This window comes from Musa acuminata, chromosome BXJ1-8, assembly GCF_036884655.1.
Source record: "Musa acuminata AAA Group cultivar baxijiao chromosome BXJ1-8, Cavendish_Baxijiao_AAA, whole genome shotgun sequence".
Taxonomy (NCBI): domain Eukaryota; kingdom Viridiplantae; phylum Streptophyta; class Magnoliopsida; order Zingiberales; family Musaceae; genus Musa; species Musa acuminata.
In genome coordinates, this window is record NC_088334.1 from 41,389,446 (window position 1) to 41,408,095 (window position 18,650).

The window sequence follows — 18,650 nt, forward strand, 5'->3', positions numbered from 1 at the left end:
TCCGATTTGTCCATGATCCTTTCTCCCACCTACTCAAATATCATCGCGCCCACGCCGTGACGGATGTCGCGGGGGCAATGGACGGCTCGGATGGACCGACGGACCACCGATGCATTGATTGATGGCGACAGCGAAGACATCACATGCTGCGCCACAACGGTAGCGTAGGCTTGCGAAGGCAGCGACAGATCGCAACAGCTCAGCGACGGGTCGCGGTCACGTGCACTGCTCGGGGCTACGTTGCCAGAGGAGCGGCAATTAACCGGCACATGTACGTGTCTTCCGTATAATACCCATACTAGCCTTGGATAAATGGAGGAAGGGCTTCTTGCATGCTGCCCTTTGTAGTTATCTTCAATTACATATACATCCTCACAGTTCTCATAAGCTTCCTGATTTCCAATTTCATTGTGAATTAAAAATGAATAGTAAAAAACAAAGCTTACATGCTAAAAATAGTCAGAAAAGTTAATATATTTAATGTAAATAAAAAAAATTATATTTTTTTTTATTTAAGTAAGAATATTAATTTATATGGAGCTCATATAATCTATATTAGATAATCGAGATATTATGATATTATTATTTTATTATCACATAAAATATATAATAAATATATATCTAATTCTATAACAACTAAAGAGTAAGGAAATTAAGACCATGTGAGGTCTATTCAAATAGACAAATGATCATTTATCATTTACAAGATTTGAAAATAATAATTTTATAAATATTTTTTTTTATATTTTATAGATATACAATATATATAATAAAAGGATAAAACCTAAAAACCCATGTTAAACACTACCAATAACATTACTAAATATTTAATTATATTAACAAAATAAATAAGTATAATATTCTTGCTCAAAGTTTTATAAAGATACATTTCAGATTTTGCTAGAAATATACACACGCATTCTCTCTCTCTCTCTCTCTCTCTATATATATATATATATATATATATATATATATATATATATATATATATATATATATATGGGGTAAGTATAATTTGTAGGGATAAATAAAAATATTATTGACTTTAGAGGGATATATATGCAATTTGACCCACATATACATGACTGAGGGTAGACTTGACTTGTTCTTGGGAAGATGACAGCCGTCCAAACAGCGGGGCCCACCGGAGAAGGCGGGCCCCGCGCCCGCTTTTGTCTTCCCCCGTCGCTCCGCCTTCCGCATACCATATCAATCAAGCCACCCCCAGCCCTCGAGAGCCAAACTAGATCTACCCTTTCTTCTTCCTCCTCCTACCGAGACAAAGCTCGACCTTTGCAAGCGGGCGACGTAGAGAGAGATCTCGAGGAAGATGAGGGAGATCATAAGCATCCACATCGGGCAGGCCGGCATCCAGGTGGGCAACGCCTGCTGGGAGCTCTACTGCCTCGAGCACGGCATCCAGCCCGATGGCATCATGCCTAGGTCTCTCTCTTCATACCATGTCTTCTTTAACCCCCGCCGAATGTTTGCCGTTTGTTGCTAATCCTTGTTTGTGATCGCAAGCATTCGTTAATAAGACTCTCCTTCTTGGGAAAAAAAATTCCTTTTTTGTTTTTATATTTATTTATACTTGATAGCTACATCATTAGCCCCATTTTTGTCTCACCAAAATTCCCCCTTTTGTATGGTATTATTTGTTTGTGATCGCTATTTTTCTTTCGTAACAGTTTCTCTTTTAGGGGAAAGTTAACTTCATTTTTTTTGTTTTATTATTTGATATATACCTGTTTACTAGATCTCCGACCTCATTTCGTTTTCATCGAAAGTCCCGTTAGCAATGTTTTTTGGTGATCTCTTTTGTTGAAATCGAAAAGTTCTACACTTTTTTATTTGATTTACGTTTTTTTTTCTTCATGGTTGACCTCAAATTGGTTGTATGGCGCCAGATCTATTGATTGTTTGGCTCAGTTTCCCTTTGGGGGTTCTCGTATGTTAAAAAGAGAAAAGAACGAACTCTAGGCCAAAGATCTTTTTTATTGATTTGCGATTCAGAAATAGAAGTTAATATGGAGAGCGGTGGACAAAGATCTCTACTTTATGGTGTTTTTCATACTATATTAAGTGTGTGATTCAGTAATGGTGAGTTTTGAGGTCATCCATGGCTTTCATGATGCTTCATGGGGACTAATAATTGTAGTTCTTAGGAGTAAAGGTATGTCCTCTTTTGAGTACTTGTTTTCCGTGACTCTAACAGAGGTTATTGATCTTTCCTCGTTGATCTTTAGATCCGTAACTGTAACGGAGGGTATTGATCTGATCCGTGGTCAGGCTTCTTTTGGATGTTTGATGAAACAGATACTTCTACTAGATCTAATGGGCAGTGATTCTGTCTCATAAATCTTTAAAGCTGCAAGTGCTTGCTCTGATCTTATGATCTGCTTCGTTACGACTGATCTGTACTTCCTTTTCCACAGTGATTCTTCGGTGGGAGTTGCAACAGATGCGTTCAATACCTTCTTCAGTGAGACCAGTGCTGGCAAGCATGTCCCAAGGGCCATCTTTGTGGATCTTGAGCCCACTGTCATCGATGAAGTGAGAACTGGGACATATCGCCAGCTCTTCCATCCAGAACAGCTCATCTCTGGGAAGGAGGATGCCGCAAATAACTTTGCACGGGGTCACTATACAGGTAGCTGATACTTTTCTTTTAAATAGGAATTATTATTCAGATCCTGAGTTTAGGTTTTGATCTTGGTTTTTGGTAATGAACTACAGTTGGGAAGGAAATTGTTGATCTCTGCCTTGATCGAGTTAGAAAACTAGCAGACAACTGCACTGGTTTGCAAGGATTTTTGGTCTTCAATGCTGTTGGTGGTGGAACTGGATCTGGTTTGGGTTCCTTGCTGCTAGAACGGTTGTCTGTGGATTACGGAAAGAAGTCAAAGCTCGGCTTCACCATTTATCCTTCTCCTCAGGTAGCACCAAGCTGTGAAGATAGTTTGCTTTCAGTTCATGTCAAATTGCTCGTTTTGTTGTTGATCTTTGTGATGCTCAAGTAAAATTTTGATTCTTGGAGGATGCTGTGGAAAAAAATGCTTTGATTTGGTCAACCCGGTTCAAAAAGCATAATATCAAACACATTAGTTTGATATGTCAGATCTGTAAATTTTCTGAGAAATTTGCCAAGTTTTACTTTAGTCCATATGATGGTCTGGTAGGATGCATATATTGAGGTAAAATCATGTCTGACTGCAAACCATAATTTGACAGGCTTAGTTGACTATTAGAGCACTAAGTTTATTGAAATTCCTAAGAAGTTCCAAAAGATTCCAGAAAATTTATCAAATAATATTTCTTATTCAGAAATTGATTTAGTAAGCTGTATATCTTTCTGAATTTTGCGCTAATTGGTCCTTTACTAATTACTTTAGAACTTGCATTTCGGCTTAGGCCTTGTACGTTCTGTTGAAGCAAAGTTCTATCAACAACCATGAAATAAAAACAAGTTGATATCCAGGACAAATGGTCCCATTGGAATTTGCTTATGTACACCCCCAAATTTTGTGGGCGTTCAATGTTTTTAGCTGGGAACTGTATGGCGATAGGAAGTTGTGCACATCTTCTTAGATGCATGTTGAGAAAAATCTTACTTTTCTGTTTGTCTCATGATCTGGACTTACCTGTGAAATTTCTTGCTGTAGGTCTCTACAGCTGTTGTGGAGCCATATAACAGTGTGCTTTCCACCCATTCCTTGCTTGAACACACAGATGTTGCAGTTCTTTTAGACAATGAAGCCATTTATGATATCTGCAGGAGGTCTCTAGATATTGAGAGGCCAACTTACACCAACTTGAACCGGCTGATATCTCAAGTCATATCCTCTTTAACCACTTCTTTGAGGTTTGATGGAGCTATTAATGTGGATGTTACAGAATTCCAGACCAATCTTGTGCCCTATCCTAGAATCCATTTTATGCTCTCCTCATATGCCCCTGTTATTTCTGCTGAGAAAGCATACCATGAGCAACTATCTGTCCCTGAAATCACAAATGCAGTGTTTGAGCCATCAAGCATGATGGCAAAATGTGACCCTAGGCATGGTAAATATATGGCTTGTTGTCTGATGTACCGTGGGGATGTCGTGCCCAAGGATGTGAATGCTGCTGTCGCGACCATCAAGACAAAGAGGACTGTCCAATTTGTCGACTGGTAATCAGCCGCTATACCTTTTATTAGTCTAATTTGCGTTATGGGGCTTCTTAATTGACCATATTGATGATATTTTGTGAAGGTGCCCTACTGGTTTCAAGTGTGGGATAAACTATCAGCCACCGACAGTGGTCCCTGGAGGCGATTTAGCACGAGTGCAGCGTGCTGTATGCATGATCAGCAACAATACTGCCGTTGCTGAGGTGTTCTCACGTATCGACCATAAGTTTGACCTGATGTACTCAAAGCGTGCATTCGTCCACTGGTACGTGGGTGAGGGAATGGAAGAAGGTGAGTTCTCGGAAGCCCGGGAGGACTTGGCTGCTCTCGAGAAGGACTACGAGGAGGTTGGAGCAGAAGGTGCAGATGATGATGAGGAGGGAGAAGATTTCTAAGCATGTTTGATTGCTTCTTAGTGTTTGCTTGTGTTCTATCATCATGCATTCTTATGCATCTCTAGTTGCTACTACTCCGATGTTGTCTTGCTTTTGTGTTGCATGTTTCAGCTGTCGAATTTAAATCGTGGTTGTTAAACGCTATTTAAATTATCGTTTGTGGAAGAAGCTTGGTTCTGTTACATTAAATCGTATGAAGGATGGATAATGCTGATATAGCACTGAATGGATTGCGATTACGTTAAATAGTCACAATAGTAGTGATGAAAGATCATGGGATCCTTTTGCGACACGTTTTACAACCGGCTGATTGAGAAAAGAAGGCTTCTGTTGTCATGCTGTGAGATTTGAGATTCATATGTGCCCTATGAAATTTATGGGATTTTGCTTGTACATTTCTATTGTTATGAACATCCCTATATCTACAGCGGTTGGGAGTATGAACATTTCTACAAATAATATTTGAATATGATTATATTATACTATCTTAAATTATAATAAGACCAAACGTGACTGAATTTAAATTTAGAATGTAGTAAGGTCATTTATTAGAAGCGATAAAATTCTAATATATGATAAAAATCGAAGTAGCTAAAATAATGTTCATTTATTAATTTAATATAGAGTCTTTTATGATAAAATAGGAGGTTAATTATAGATTATATCTTATAATTAATTAGTTTTAATATCTTAAAATTTATATTTTTAAAAAATTAAATTAAAAATATATATACTTATGAAAGTACAATATTTAACCTTATTTCTTCTTTACTAACTTTATATCATTTCGATTTATCACTAAATAATATTTCGTTTCATCACTAAAATTATATGATATTTTTTCAGTAAACTAGAAAAATATATTAAATATTTTATTTTTTAAATATAATAATATTAGAGATCTGATGCTAAAGTTGGCGACAGCTTTCGGCATTGCAACATGATCCAGTCCTTTAGATCAATCGCCGTTATAGCCCGAATTTTGATGCTTTTTTGACCCGTCCATGATCGCGCTTGCTGTTCTGCGTCAAGCAGCAAATCTCAAGCTATTATTCCGTGCTGCTCGGAACGCCAAGCGTCTTTCCCACCTTCGGTCGCTCCAAACCCGAAACGAGAGAGAGAGAGAGAGAGAGAGAGAGAGAAGGGCGACACGATCATGGCGAGCCTCGGCTCTCCTTCCCTACCCGTCTCCAATTCCCGTCCTCGTCCTCGTCGCAACCGCGGAGCTAGCCTCGACTCCGGCCGCATGAAAGCCATCTCGATGCCGAAACGTCTCGCCTCCCCTCGGTTCGGTCCAATTGGGTACCGCCACATTCGCTGCTTAACGGATTCGCCGAAAGAGATCGGCTCAGCGAAGCGACCGTCTGATCTCGTGGTTGCCGCTGCCACCGCCCAAGAACCCGAAGTTCGCACCGGGTAATTCCTTCTTGAATTCCTTTATTCTTTGGTTTTGTTTTTTATCAACTGATGTTGGATGAACAAAGATGTAATTTCCTTTTTTATAGGAATATATTGTGCACCTCAATTATGCTTGTAGATTTCAAAGCATGAACATGCTTTTATAATTCCCCCTAACTACTACTGCTGTATGTGTTTTCCGGGGATTTTGAGGTTAACCTTTAGTTATAACCATTTGATTGAATAATAATTTGTTGACAACATTGCACTTGGGTGTGTCCGGTTGTGTCTCAGTTTGTCCCATGACAATGTGAGAGTATCTCAGGTTAAAGGTTGAATCATGTTGGTTACAGTCTTCTTGATTTGCCCTGTTTGAGGGAATCTCAAGGAAAAAAAATTGTTGCCGGCGTGTGTAAGGACATCAACGACTTATTAATATTCATTTTTGACACAGGAAAATCCTCGTGTCTACTGATTTTTTCTTTCTTTTGCGTGTTGGACGTACATACTTGCTTGAAATTTATAAAGAAGAAAAATGAAGGACTGGTAAATCAAATTCTCTCTGTAACTGTCAAACATTCCTAAATATTGTGCAAATATAACACAGGTTATGATGTCTCTACCTGTCTATAAAGATTTAGAAAAAAATATATTACTGACCTGTCTATACATGTTTTCTTTTTTACGGCTTGGTTTCATCCAAGTTCTTTGAAGAAAAAAGTATAAAAGAACAGTGGGAACAGCTCGCAAGCATAAATTTGTTGTTTATCTATGATGTCTGATTTTCATTATCTTCTGTCTTACAGAATGTGGAATTGGCGAGGTTATCGTGTTCGTTATCAGTCTGCTGGAGATACAGGCCCATCATTAGTTCTAATTCATGGTTTTGGGGCAAACAGGTGTATATCATATATGATTTGGTTTCCGTTTGCAGACAACTAGATGCCATAGGTATTTTTGTGCACATATTGCTTTAGACAATGATCACATGATAAATTATTGTCTCAGATTGTAAAATTTTTCACTCGAGCTCCATGGTCTTCTTGATGTATCCACTGCTTGTTTCATTTTCCATGTTAAAATTTAATTCTTTTGCACCTGCAGAAGCTTACGAATCCTATATGGATTCTTGTATATGCATTTGTCATGTTTGATATGTATGCTGTACACATCTATCTTTGTGAGCTCACGTGACTGCATGCATATGATGATGCATAGCCTGCTACTATGGGCTCTACAACACCCCCCCCCCCCCCCCTCTCTCTCTCTCTCTCTCTCATCTTCCGCATTCCTACAGATTAAGTGAACATTGACATTTTACAAGATTGTGTTCGATTAATTTCTGCTATGAGCAACCATATCCGCCACCTCACATAAAATGAGGATGATGTATCTCAAGACAGGATTTGTAGATCTTGAGCCATAAAGGAAATATCTTTTGTGAGTAGACCTCCATGCAACATCTCTATAAATGGAGACATTGTACTTTATTACGCAGACTAGTTACATAAAGGTGGATATTCAGTAGCACCAGAATCACCAAAAATGAAATAATCAAGTTCATGGAAGGTTTGTAGTTTCATCTTGCATGGCATACTTAAGAGATTTAGTACATCCAATAAGAAATGGCTTGATAATGACAACAAAGAGGTGAAGAGATTTTTTTTTTTTTCAGTTTTCATAAACTAGTTCCGATATAGAGGATCAATAGAAACCTAAGTTTAATTTGGTTAATTAACAAGATCAAATAGAAACAACTGATATTAATGGAGCCATTTCAAAATAGCCAAGAAAAGGACTCTGTTTCATTTGTGGATATTTAAATTTATTGGTTTTGCAGGTTGGAAGTGATGAAACATAATATAATATTTGCCATTGTTGAGTTCAATTGAGCAACATCGATTTCTATGTGCAATGACATACATGTGCAGGATTGCCTCATGCTCACCTCTGTTATTGAATCATTCTATAATTTATATTAAGTTTAGCTATTTTAGAAGCATTAAAAAATTGATTGGATTTTCGAACTATCTTTCTGCTTTTGAATACAATGTCTTCAGATAAAATTGTTGATGTGAGTCTCCTTTTGCAGTGACCACTGGAGAAAAAATATTTCTGTCCTTGCAAAATCAAATAGAGTTTATTCAATTGATCTAATTGGTTATGGTTATTCTGATAAGCCAAATCCACGTGAGATTGGTGTGAATTCCTTCTATACATTTGAGACATGGGCAGATCAGCTGAATGATTTTTGTGCTGATGTGGTCAAAGATCAAGCATTCTTTATATGTAACTCCATTGGGGGTGAGTCTTAAGTCCATCAGTCTTTGGCAATCATTATTTGATATCAGTGATTACAGTCTGATGCAGCACCACAAAAAGAGGTTATGTTGTATTTTTTTTTTCCTTTTTGCATTTCTTCATGATTTTCCTGCAATATTTTTCTTTGTGGAAATACTAGACAATTACAATACTTTTCAGAATCTTTTTTGGAAATCTTTCTTAAATTTTTAATTGATGCCATTCCATCTATATACTTAAGCTGATAGATAAGAATGATATATGATATTATAATCTTAAATCTTTCCCTCACGTGTGGATGGCATATAGATGGAATTAGAAAATATTGGTGAAGGGTGTAGAATGGATACTTCTTGATAGCCTGCTGGACCTTTGGAAGGAGAGATTTCCAATCTTAGTAATTTATTTATATGCTAAATATATTCACAGGAGTTGTTGGCCTTCAGGCAGCTGTTATGCAGCCTCAGATCTGCAAGGGTATCATTCTACTGAATATTTCCTTAAGATTGCTCCATATAACGAAGCAGCCTTGGTATGGAAGACCTTTTATAAGGTCATTTCAGAGCCTTTTGAGGTAGATACTTGTGCCCATGAACAATCTCATTCTTTCTTGTCATGGATCCATGATCACTCTCAAAGATTGGAGATTTTATTGACATAGGAATACAGCTGTTGGAAAGCTTTTCTTCAAGGCAGTTGCCACGCCAGACTCTGTTAGAAGCATTCTTTGCCAGGTGATCTTTTCAGACAGAACTTCACATTACATTAATGTCCATCTTAAACAACATTAAATTTTATTACCATGATTAAGTTTTCTATTTTTGGTTCTAATATTGTTAAGCTAGATACATGAATTCTAAAACATAATAGGCACAAATTTGTTATTTCTTTTTCTGGCATCACATACAGCAAAAATGTAATACTTTGAAGTTTGAATATCATTAAACCAGCAGCTTAAATAGTAACTTTTTCTCGAAAAACAGAATAGAGCATTTCACTAACTTTGCTCTTCAAGCATTCCGTTTCTGGGTCATGGAGAAGGCAAACTTTTAGTGCTTAGCAGCCTGTAATGCCTCCATTTCTGCCATGCCTAATTCCATTCCTTCATGCACCACAATACCGTCCCATTCTTTGACAGATAGGTTGAGATACTCAAGTGTGATTAAAGAGGTAAATTGGGATGCCATCATCTGTGCATTGTACCTTTTTAAAACCAATTGAACTGTACTTTAGGAAAAAATTTCCAACATCTCCCCAAGTAATTTGACTCTTGTTAACTTGAGCTAACTCATTGTCAACCTAAAAAACACCATCGTGGCATTTATCTCGTGATTGTTGGTTTGGTCAGAGTTGAGCAAACCCAATATAAGGTCAACTTTGTCAGTTTAGCATTGGGGGAATGTGTTGTATAGAGCTAGTCGTGTCATTTCGACATGCCTGATAGATGATTTAACTCTATATATACATACACACATAGAGAGAGATAGAGTTGTACTAGAATTGTAATGGTAGAATTGAGTCTCAATCCTATAAACTCAAAACCAATCATGGAATTTGTAAATTGAATATTAGCTCTGTTAAGATGACCTATAGGTTTTGTACAATCTAGAACATATGCATCAAGTGAAGGAAAAAATAATTAATTCTAATGGCATAAAGTATCTTAATTTGGTTGAAAGTATAGAAGTATCAGAACAAGTAGGATTTCTACATATATTCATTCATCTAATAATAGCTAGATCTGAATCAATCATTTCAATCATTAATTAAATTGGCTTAGTTTCTTATACAATTCATTTTGTGTTAGTTTGATGAACACCAAAGATGTATCCAGTTATATGACTTTTAAATATAAATGTTTTAATATTTAAACATTGCAGATCATATTCGACAAATAGACTTTCAGGCTGAAGCCTCAATTAATCATGAGGTGTCAGGATTGAGGCCTAGATCCTTTTGTTAGGACTCTCTCTCTCTCTCTCTTTCTATATATATATATATATATATATATATATGTATATATATGTATGTATATATATATATATATATATATATGTATGTATGTATGTATATTTATGTATGTATGTATGTATATTTATATATATGTGAGATACAAAGAGAACATAAAGATATTATCTCTATTGTCTTTGTCTAATATTCTTTGTTCCCTGATAAACATACTTAAATTGATAGTTGGTGTCCTTTGTGATGCAGTAATCTTTAAAATTTAAATATCCTAGCTATTTTTCATAGGTTATATTTGGCAGTTTCTATATCTGCAGGTGGTCTTCTTTTAGTGGTTCTAACTAGATTCTTTTCAGTGTTATCATGACACATCGATGGTGACAGATGAACTAGTTCAGATTATCCTGCAGCCAGGACTTGAACCTGGTGCAGCTGATGTATTCCTCGAGTTCATCTGCTATTCAGGTGGTCCTCTTCCTGAAGAATTGCTTCCAAAAGTGAAGGTCAGTGAAGAGGTTCTCACTGTACAATGTATCCTTTTTTTCCTGCACGTCATTTTTGATAATGCGTAACCACTATAATTTTCTCGTATTGTTTCGTTTCCTTCAGTGTCCGGTTTTGGTTGCGTGGGGTGACAAGGACCCATGGGAGCCTGTTGAACTTGGAAAACTGTATGCGGAGTTTGGTGTAGTAGAGGATTTTGTCATCCTCCCCGATGTTGGCCACTGCCCACAGGTTCTTCATCGACTTTCTGTTGCACTGAATTTAAGTCTGTTGACAACATCCTCCTTGACAACCATTTTTTTCTTTGCAGGATGAAGCTCCAGATCTCGTGAATCCCTTGATTCAATCATTTGTCGAGCGGCATACACCATGAAACGTATGTGCTCGCTTCTGATTTCTGATATATATTTTTTTTTCTCTCCCACCATAAGCAATATTCCTAAATGTTCATAGCACAATTTTTCACTAGACCACCAGAAGTTGAGAGAGAACTTTCCTGAGACTGATACCTCAGTTACGTGAACTTGAGTTTAATAGATTTTGAATTCTTTCGTTGTTCTTTCTTTCTTCTTCTTTCAAATGATATGGTCATTATTTTCTTAACAGAAATTCTTGAATATGGTAATTAAAATGGTATTGACGATGAATTTTTTTTCTTTAATCTCAAAACAGACACTTTTCTAATGAATATATTTTTGGTAATTTACTTCTGCCCATTATCTGCCTGTTCCTGACATAATCAGAATGCTGACCTTGTCATGTTTGTCAACTGATGCTATTACCTCGCAGACTTCCAGCAGAAAGTTTCCATGATGCAGGTCACAGTCCTTCATTTTGCGGCGGTATCCACGAAATCAATTTAATTTTTACATGTGAAGTGAGCAGCCTCAAAAACACTTCAAGATGAGAACTCAAAAACTTAAGACTGGATAGGTTTGAATCAGGTGAATCTTTCAGCCCGAGTTGATCTGGTTGGGTGAAGCTGATGTCTCCTCCTAATTCAATCGCTTGCTATCTTTTCGAAATAATGTGCACTGGTTGCCAATGATACAAACAAACCTCTCCAAGTTCAAAACATCAACCAAAAAGTTGGTGATGATGATCTCAGTTGGTAAGGAAGAAGAGCATGACCTCCTCTGTTTTTAGGTCCCTCTGTGCCCTGTTCTCTTCTTGCCTTGTGTAGAATCATGCGCTTCATTCGGACACGATGACATGCACATTAGGTTAGGATCTGTGGCTCGGAAGTTAGGAAGACAACAAAGAGGAAGAGGCCCAACACATTGTTTGTTTTGTTACACGTCACCCTAATTAATTAATACCCGCTCAATTGCCCTGTAAATTACATGTAAGAGAACAATAAACGCCAATTTCTTCTGCAAATAAATTATCTTTTTTTTTTAATTTCAGAGCGTCCCTTTTTATCAAATTTAAATCAAAAAAGGTAAAAAGAACTATGCACAACAGGAAGAAAAGCTTTGGTCCGATCTAAAAGAGAAGGGCATGGGGTGTGTGTACCGAGGAGCCCTCCTTTTAAGCTGTCAAACTTGACATCTTCTTCCCCACCCAGGAAAAAGCAGCAAGGCAGCGACATGTGAACCACCACCACCACAACCAGCTAAACCCCGACGATTCTTGAGGTTGTGTTCTCTGGGACACCATGTCCCAAGGCAGGGTAAAAATCTGGGTCCAGCCATGAAATTTCCACACGACTTACACTGACCTGTTAGGCTGGGACCAGCGACCGGGCCCACTCCGGAGCTGCTGGCCCCATCCCTCATCGCCCACTGGAAAGGTCGCTCGAGATTTGTAGACAGTGACTCCTAATGAAGTACAAGTCCAGAGAGAGACGCTCGAGGAGTTTGAATGCGAACAACAGAAAGAAAAGAAAGGATCCAATTCTAAAATTCACTGAAAAAGCCATCGTCTCTGGTCCCCCCCAAAAAATAATAATAATATCTCAGGGTCGAAAATTCTGCTTCGTGACAGAATTGATCGAACCTACTCTGATCAGATTGGATCGGATTGTCTTCGTAATAATTCCTTACAGGTGAACCTAAAAATATTACCATGTTCAATCAATCCAACGTAATTGGTACGTTCAACGATCCGGAAAGGTTGGTGAAGTCATAATGCTATGATGTGTCCATGCAATCTCATATCCTACTCATGATATATTATTATGGATGGTATCAAGTTATGGCTATGATACAGAAACTTAGAGAGAGAGAGAGAGTGAAGTTATGCACGTTGGCAGTCGGCGAAATCTTGCAACGTGTGATGCACTTGTGCTTCACCACCATCCAACTTGAGATGAGCTGAGTTGTGAGAGTGAATGGAATGGGAGCATCAATGTATCATTCTTCGTTGAACGATGAACTCAAGTCAAAAGTATTAAACTCTTGGGTTTGGCTTTTCTCGGACAATGAGATCCGATCAACCATTGAAATGGTGTGTGTGGAGGTGTTCCTGGGGAATAATGATGATGAGGATGTGTGGGAGGTGACCCTTGAATAGCTTCTGAACTTGCTTTGGAGGAAGATGCCATTTAATAGCAGGCACTGTGTGGCCAAGAAGCTCACCACCAATCTCCCTTTACTCTTAACCAAAGAATAGATTTAAAGCAACCTACCTGTATGTGTTCTTTCACTGCTCCGAGCTAATTATTGTAATGGTAACTGTTGCTGCAGCTGCTGCTCTCTCTCTCTGCCACCGGACGGCATGCATGAGGTTCTCGGAGAGAGGTGTCGAGATAAATAAAGAAGAGTAAAACCCAGAACCCTCTTTGGATTCCCCATAGATCTTCTAAACTGCACATGCTGTCTCCGCCTTTACCACTCCCATAAAAGCTCTTTGATAGCAGTCTCTCTCTCTCTCTCTCTGTTTTCTGCTTGGCTGTAGCGCACCCATAGCCTTTTGTCTTCTTCCTCCTCTTTTTTTATTGTTTTTTCCTTTACTCCAAAGAACTCTTTTTTCTTCTTCTTCTTCTTCATATAAGGGCTTAAAAAGGCCTTTTTCCTCTCTTTTCCTTCTTTTTGGGAGGGTTGTTGAGCTAGAACAGACACACACTTCTTGAGCTCTCGAGTTGTCGAAACAGGTGCTATTTCTTTCTCAGCCTTTTTGTTTTTTTTACTTGCTTATGATTTTTCTCTCTCTTATTTTTTTGTCCCTCAAGTTTCTGATATGCTTGATGGTTTTAGTGGAAATGAGATATCTGTCATTGGTAGGTTTAGATCTGTACTTTTAACTTTTATTTTGTTGGAAGTTGGAGATCAACCCAAAGTTCACTGTCAATTAGATAATGCTTTGCTCCCTCATTTCTCTGATCTTCTGTTTCTTCAAGGCACTCAAAGTAATAAAAATCTCGGTTGAACTGATTGCTTTCCATTTTGTGCTATATGATTTGAAGCATCAACTATTGTAGATTGTCTCGTGAGATTGCTTGGCTGGGAGGAACTAGCTATGTTTGTCTCCGGGAGTTAAAGAGGCAGATTGTACGAATGCTTTAGCTTGCCTTGAGGTTTTTTGTTCTTAAAAATGAGGCACTGCTGGTATGGTTGGATTTGTGGATTCATATCTGTAGGTAGAAATCGCCCTAAAAGAAATCCATTGGTAGAAATCACCCTATAGGTATTTGGATCAGGAAAATGGTAAGATTTATCTTGTAGTTAGCAGTCAATTTTAGTTTCCAACATTCTTTTTTCTTTTTTGACTCGAATGAGATGTGTGTCTATAGGTAGAAATCACCCTAAGAGAAATCGATAGTAATCGGATCAGGAAAATGGTAAGATTTATCTTGTAGGTAGCAGTCAATTTTAGTTTCCAACATTCTTTTTCTTTTATGACTCGGATGAGATGTGTGTGTTTTGGAGGCATAAAGAAACATCAGTTCAGATACCTCAGTATGATGAGGAGCTCGGCTTCTGGATTCTTTGCACATGTTTCGAATCTTGTGAGAGCATATTATTGTTCTTGACATCCACCTCACCGCCAAAATTTGTCCATGAACTTATAATTGATTAGTTCCTTTGTTATTATACTTGAAATCTTGACACTAAATTTGTATACTGTGTATTCTCTGAGCTGCAAATTCGTGAAAGAGGATTTGTATCTAATCTGCCACAACAATTTGCCATTTTCTCTGTTTCTCATCATCCTATTTGTGGACCTTACTAAAATATTGAATTTGGTTGTTGAAGTGGCAATCATCATCGGAGTACGAATTGTGAAGTTTGTTTAGCCAGATGCGTACTGGAAAATGGGAGAAAATCGTGTTCCTTCTTATTTTTCTGTTCTCAAGTGCATCAGGTATTAGACTTCCAACTCTACTTTGTGAATTGTGAGCAACATTTGATTTTAGTTCAGAATAGTTTTGCAAACACTTTTGAAGTCCTAGATTTTAGATCATTTGACGTCTACTCGAACAAGATTGCATGCATTTCAGGGTCATTTTGGTTTGTTTCTCTTGATTGATTCTACATGGAAGTTCTTGGTGTTTCCTTATTGGTTTGCAAAGATATGAATTCTGTGTTTCTTTGGTGAGAATTCTTTGTGCTTAATGTTTTATTTCCATAAATGTTCGTCTTATGGAGGTTGTATGGTCACTTTCGAAAAAAAAAAAAAAATTAAATCAGCATTTGGTAGCTCATGTTATTATTTTTCCAAAATCAAAATATCTTCTTTATGTCAATTAGTCAAGTGTATAGGAGACAACTACATAGAAAACCTAATTTTATTCACTTCATGTTGATGACATTCTGTTTTTCTCTGCAATTCTTCAAGCTTTTAGAATTATTGCATTTGTTTTTCGAACTAGAGCATTCTAAGTTCCTCTCATTCTATTTGTAGCCTGCTACTCTCGTCTGCTGTCTGCTTACGTTTTGAGTTGATGATCTCACAAATTTTTAGGTGCATTTATTGGGATTAATATTGGCACTCAGATGTCCAGCTTGCCATCGGCAGCAGAAATTGTGTCGATTCTGAAAACTCAGCAGATTAAACACGTACGCTTGTTTGATGCTGACCACCAAATGCTGAATGCTCTTGCAAACACTGGAATAGAGGTCACGGTTGGGGTCCCCAATGACCAGCTGCTACGAATAGGAGAGTCTAGATCAGAAGCAGCTAACTGGATAAACAAAAATGTAGCTGCATTTGTTCCTGCGACGAACATCACTTGTATCGCTGTTGGCAATGAGGTCCTCACAACCATCCCAAATGCTGCTTTAGTTCTTGTTCCAGCTATGCAATTCCTCCAATCTGCTCTCGTGGCAGCAAACCTTAACTTTCAGGTCAAAGTTTCGAGCCCACAGTCGATGGACATGATTCCCAAACACTTTCCTCCATCGACAGCCACCTTCAACTTATCGTGGAACTCCGTAATGTATCAGTATCTTCAGTTCTTGAAGAATACAGGATCTTCTTTCATGCTAAATGCACAGCCTTATTATGCTTACGCCAAGGGACAGGGCATTTTCCCTCTAGAGTATGCTCTTTTCCGGCCGCTAGATCCGAACAATCAGATTGTGGACCCCAATACAAATTTCCAGTACACAAACATGTTTGACGCGATGATTGATGCTGCTTATTACTCCATGCAATCACTCAATTTTTCTAATATTCCGGTGACCGTGATGGCCTCGGGGTGGCCATCGCTAGGTGGAGCCAGCGAGCCAGAAGCCAATATTGACAATGCATTGGCCTACAACAGCAATCTTATCCGCCATGTGCTAAATGGTTCTGGCACACCAAGCCAGCCAACCTCATCCGTTAGCGCATTTGTCCATGAGCTGTTCAACGAGGATGTCCGACCTGGCCCTGTTTCTGAGAAGAACTGGGGGATATTTGCTTCAAATGGGACTGCTGTGTACTCTCTGAAATTTGGGCATCTAGCCGAGTCTAGTGCAGAGTCGACAGGTTTGGTTGGAGTTTTCTGTGTCGCAAACTCTAGTGCAGACTCCAATGCGCTGAAGAAAGGGTTGGATTGGGCTTGTGGACCTGGTTCGGCAAACTGCACAGCCATCCAGCAAGGGCAACCGTGCTATGAAGCCGACAATCTCGTAGCTATTGCCTCCTACGCATACAATGACTACTACCACCGAACTCAAGCGAGTGGCGGTAGCTGCAACTTTGGTAACACAGCCATGATTACCACGACCGATCCCAGTAAGTTCCTTTCACTTAAAATGGGTATACGAATATAAATGTTTTCGAATCACATTAGAAGGCTGAACACCGTTGGAATGGGTATCGAAAGGAGGCATTCACAGAAACAAGAATTCATATAGATAGGTTTTGGTGACTCCACCAAAACCTATCTATAATCATTGTATTATTTTTGCAATCACTATCTTTTTGTCCTAAAAAATGGTTCCGATTATCATGAGTAGACTGTTCCAGTTAGCGACAGCATATATCATCTCGATGTAAATTCGATAGGTAGTTTATTCATTGGAACATGCATGCACATATTTCGACTGGATTACTCGTATCTTTCTTTCTTTCATTCTCAGTTTAACTCACATTCGTTTGCGACCGAAACCCTAATATTGCCATTTCTTCTACCCGATTGGATACGTTTGCAGGCCATGGCTCATGTATCTTTGCTGGAAGGTGAGTGATGTGGGAAATTTTTTTTTAAGTTAATTTTGCAAAAAGGTTATACATTATTGTGGTTTCTTATAACCATCGGTCGCAATTGCAGCTCAGGGTCAAGCACCAGCTCGACCGAGGGTACGACACCCAGCGCCTTTGGACCGGTAGGCGCGCTTAGCGGGACTTCGAGACTGCAGTTTGTCTCCTCCGAGTTTCTAATCGCGTTCCTGTTAACCTTTCTTGTTTGACATGTAAAATTACATCGAATTATCGCTTCAGTTTTGCCAAGAAACTGAAAGAATGTTGTCATTGCAACAGCCAACCGATGGTGAGTTTTTAGAGTCCATTCGCCCATCCGTAACCCCAATTGGTCCTTCTACTCGTGGTATAAATTTTTTAGAGGTCTGGATTCTTCTTTTTCCACTTGCTGTCTTGTTGATCTTGGACTCGCGATCAAGATAGGCTATGCACTTTCAGAGTAAATGTGAGACTTCTGCAACCTAAATATTTCATGGTTATTGATTGCTGAAACATGAGAAACTTAGACATGTCTTTACTCTCTAACTTTGTTGTTCATCTTTTATTTTATGTGTAGTTTTTTTCCCATTAGTACTGTAAAGTTGAATTTTTTCGGAATATACTATTGCGGGGAAAACCATAATTTCTTTCGAATTTGGAGTAAATTTGGCAAAGGTTTTTCTGATCATATGTCGAAGAACATTTTCAACAGCATGGAACATTTTGATATATGGGTTGATCAAAAAACGCAATCAATTAGCTGCAATGGTAATGATGGGAGTGTCATGAACTCATAATTATCCATTTCCGAAGCCAATTAAATGCTTACCTAATTGATCTCAAATCAATTCAAGAAACCTATTTGACGATTAACTATCTGCAAAAGAGTCTTTTCTTACGTTGTTGACTTGAGCATTAAAAGAGGCAAACGGCTTTCACGAACTTCATGTCAAACATGATCGATCTCTGATTCCCGTGAAGGAGGTTCGGCTGGAGGACGTACCGCGACACCGACCGCCGCCGCTTCCACCGCCAAATCCGTCTCTCGTGGATGCATGTGGCTATCCGCCGTGCCGGCGTTGTGGTGGCGACGGGACCCACTTCACCCGTGATGAGTCCGTCTTGTGTCTCGGCCACACGTTCGTGACGGTGGCCCACCCACCGCCACAAGTTTCTTGTGGTCCTCTTTGTCCCGTTTCCCTTCCCTTCTCCGTCCGATTTCACCCGCCGATAGCACCCAACCAACCGCGTTCCGCCACGTCCATACCCACGGAGAGGTCGGGAGACGGCAAGCGCGGGGCCCAGAG

At 38.7% G+C, this 18,650-nt stretch overlaps 3 protein-coding genes across 6 annotated transcripts; all 3 read left to right on the forward strand.

Moving 5' to 3' along the window:
* Nucleotides 1–1,211: 1,211 nt before the first annotated feature.
* On the forward strand, nt 1,212–4,748 carry LOC103994648 (tubulin alpha-3 chain). Its single transcript, XM_009415043.3, has 5 exons — nt 1,212–1,443; nt 2,436–2,650; nt 2,737–2,936; nt 3,663–4,171; nt 4,254–4,748. The coding sequence occupies exons 1-5, from the start codon at nt 1,331–1,333 to the stop codon at nt 4,564–4,566; spliced, it is 1,350 nt and encodes a 449-aa protein (XP_009413318.1). The 5' UTR covers nt 1,212–1,330; the 3' UTR covers nt 4,567–4,748.
* Nucleotides 4,749–5,652: 904 nt separating this feature from the next.
* On the forward strand, nt 5,653–11,879 carry LOC103994647 (pheophytinase, chloroplastic). Of its 3 annotated transcripts, none has more exons than XM_018829969.2 (9): nt 5,653–5,982; nt 6,771–6,863; nt 8,057–8,268; nt 8,695–8,839; nt 8,927–8,999; nt 10,587–10,733; nt 10,840–10,965; nt 11,045–11,110; nt 11,524–11,879. In XM_018829969.2, exons 1-8 carry the CDS (start codon nt 5,723–5,725, stop codon nt 11,105–11,107), a joined length of 1,119 nt encoding a protein of 372 aa, XP_018685514.2. In that variant the 5' UTR covers nt 5,653–5,722; the 3' UTR covers nt 11,108–11,110; nt 11,524–11,879. The 3 variants fall into 3 exon arrangements, with proteins under 3 accessions (XP_018685514.2, XP_064935759.1, XP_009413317.2); XM_065079687.1 differs by having other exon boundaries at nt 11,553–11,879; XM_009415042.3 differs by lacking the exon at nt 11,524–11,879 and having other exon boundaries at nt 11,045–11,293.
* A 1,717-nt stretch (nt 11,880–13,596) lies between these two features.
* LOC135587865 (glucan endo-1,3-beta-glucosidase 4-like) lies at nt 13,597–17,828 on the forward strand. Of its 2 annotated transcripts, none has more exons than XM_065079688.1 (5): nt 13,597–13,828; nt 14,931–15,039; nt 15,640–16,896; nt 17,316–17,343; nt 17,435–17,828. In XM_065079688.1, the coding sequence occupies exons 2-5, from the start codon at nt 14,976–14,978 to the stop codon at nt 17,571–17,573; spliced, it is 1,488 nt and encodes a 495-aa protein (XP_064935760.1). In that variant the 5' UTR covers nt 13,597–13,828; nt 14,931–14,975; the 3' UTR covers nt 17,574–17,828. The 2 variants fall into 2 exon arrangements, 1 of the variants encoding a protein (XP_064935760.1); XR_010475984.1 differs by having other exon boundaries at nt 13,691–13,828; nt 17,244–17,343; nt 17,435–17,475.
* Nucleotides 17,829–18,650: the final 822 nt, after the last annotated feature.

What these genes read in the sequence shown, in the direction of transcription:
- LOC103994648 (XM_009415043.3), top strand. Translation starts at nt 1,331, where the DNA reads ATGAGGGAGATCATAAGCATCCACATCGGGCAGGCCGGCATCCAGGTG. An exon ending in CCCGATGGCATCATGCCTAG is followed by an intron (nt 1,444 to 2,435) that starts GTCTCTCTCTTC and finishes CCTTTTCCACAG; the next exon opens with TGATTCTTCGGTGGGAGTTG. An exon ending in ACTGTCCAATTTGTCGACTG is followed by an intron (nt 4,172 to 4,253) that starts GTAATCAGCCGC and finishes TATTTTGTGAAG; the next exon opens with GTGCCCTACTGGTTTCAAGT.
- LOC103994647 (XM_018829969.2), top strand. Translation starts at nt 5,723, where the DNA reads ATGGCGAGCCTCGGCTCTCCTTCCCTACCCGTCTCCAATTCCCGTCCT. An exon ending in TATATGTAACTCCATTGGGG is followed by an intron (nt 8,269 to 8,694) that starts GTGAGTCTTAAG and finishes ATATATTCACAG; the next exon opens with GAGTTGTTGGCCTTCAGGCA. An exon ending in AATTGCTTCCAAAAGTGAAG is followed by an intron (nt 10,734 to 10,839) that starts GTCAGTGAAGAG and finishes CGTTTCCTTCAG; the next exon opens with TGTCCGGTTTTGGTTGCGTG.
- LOC135587865 (XM_065079688.1), top strand. Translation starts at nt 14,976, where the DNA reads ATGCGTACTGGAAAATGGGAGAAAATCGTGTTCCTTCTTATTTTTCTG. An exon ending in TCTGTTCTCAAGTGCATCAG is followed by an intron (nt 15,040 to 15,639) that starts GTATTAGACTTC and finishes ACAAATTTTTAG; the next exon opens with GTGCATTTATTGGGATTAAT. An exon ending in GATTACCACGACCGATCCCA is followed by an intron (nt 16,897 to 17,315) that starts GTAAGTTCCTTT and finishes ATACGTTTGCAG; the next exon opens with GCCATGGCTCATGTATCTTT.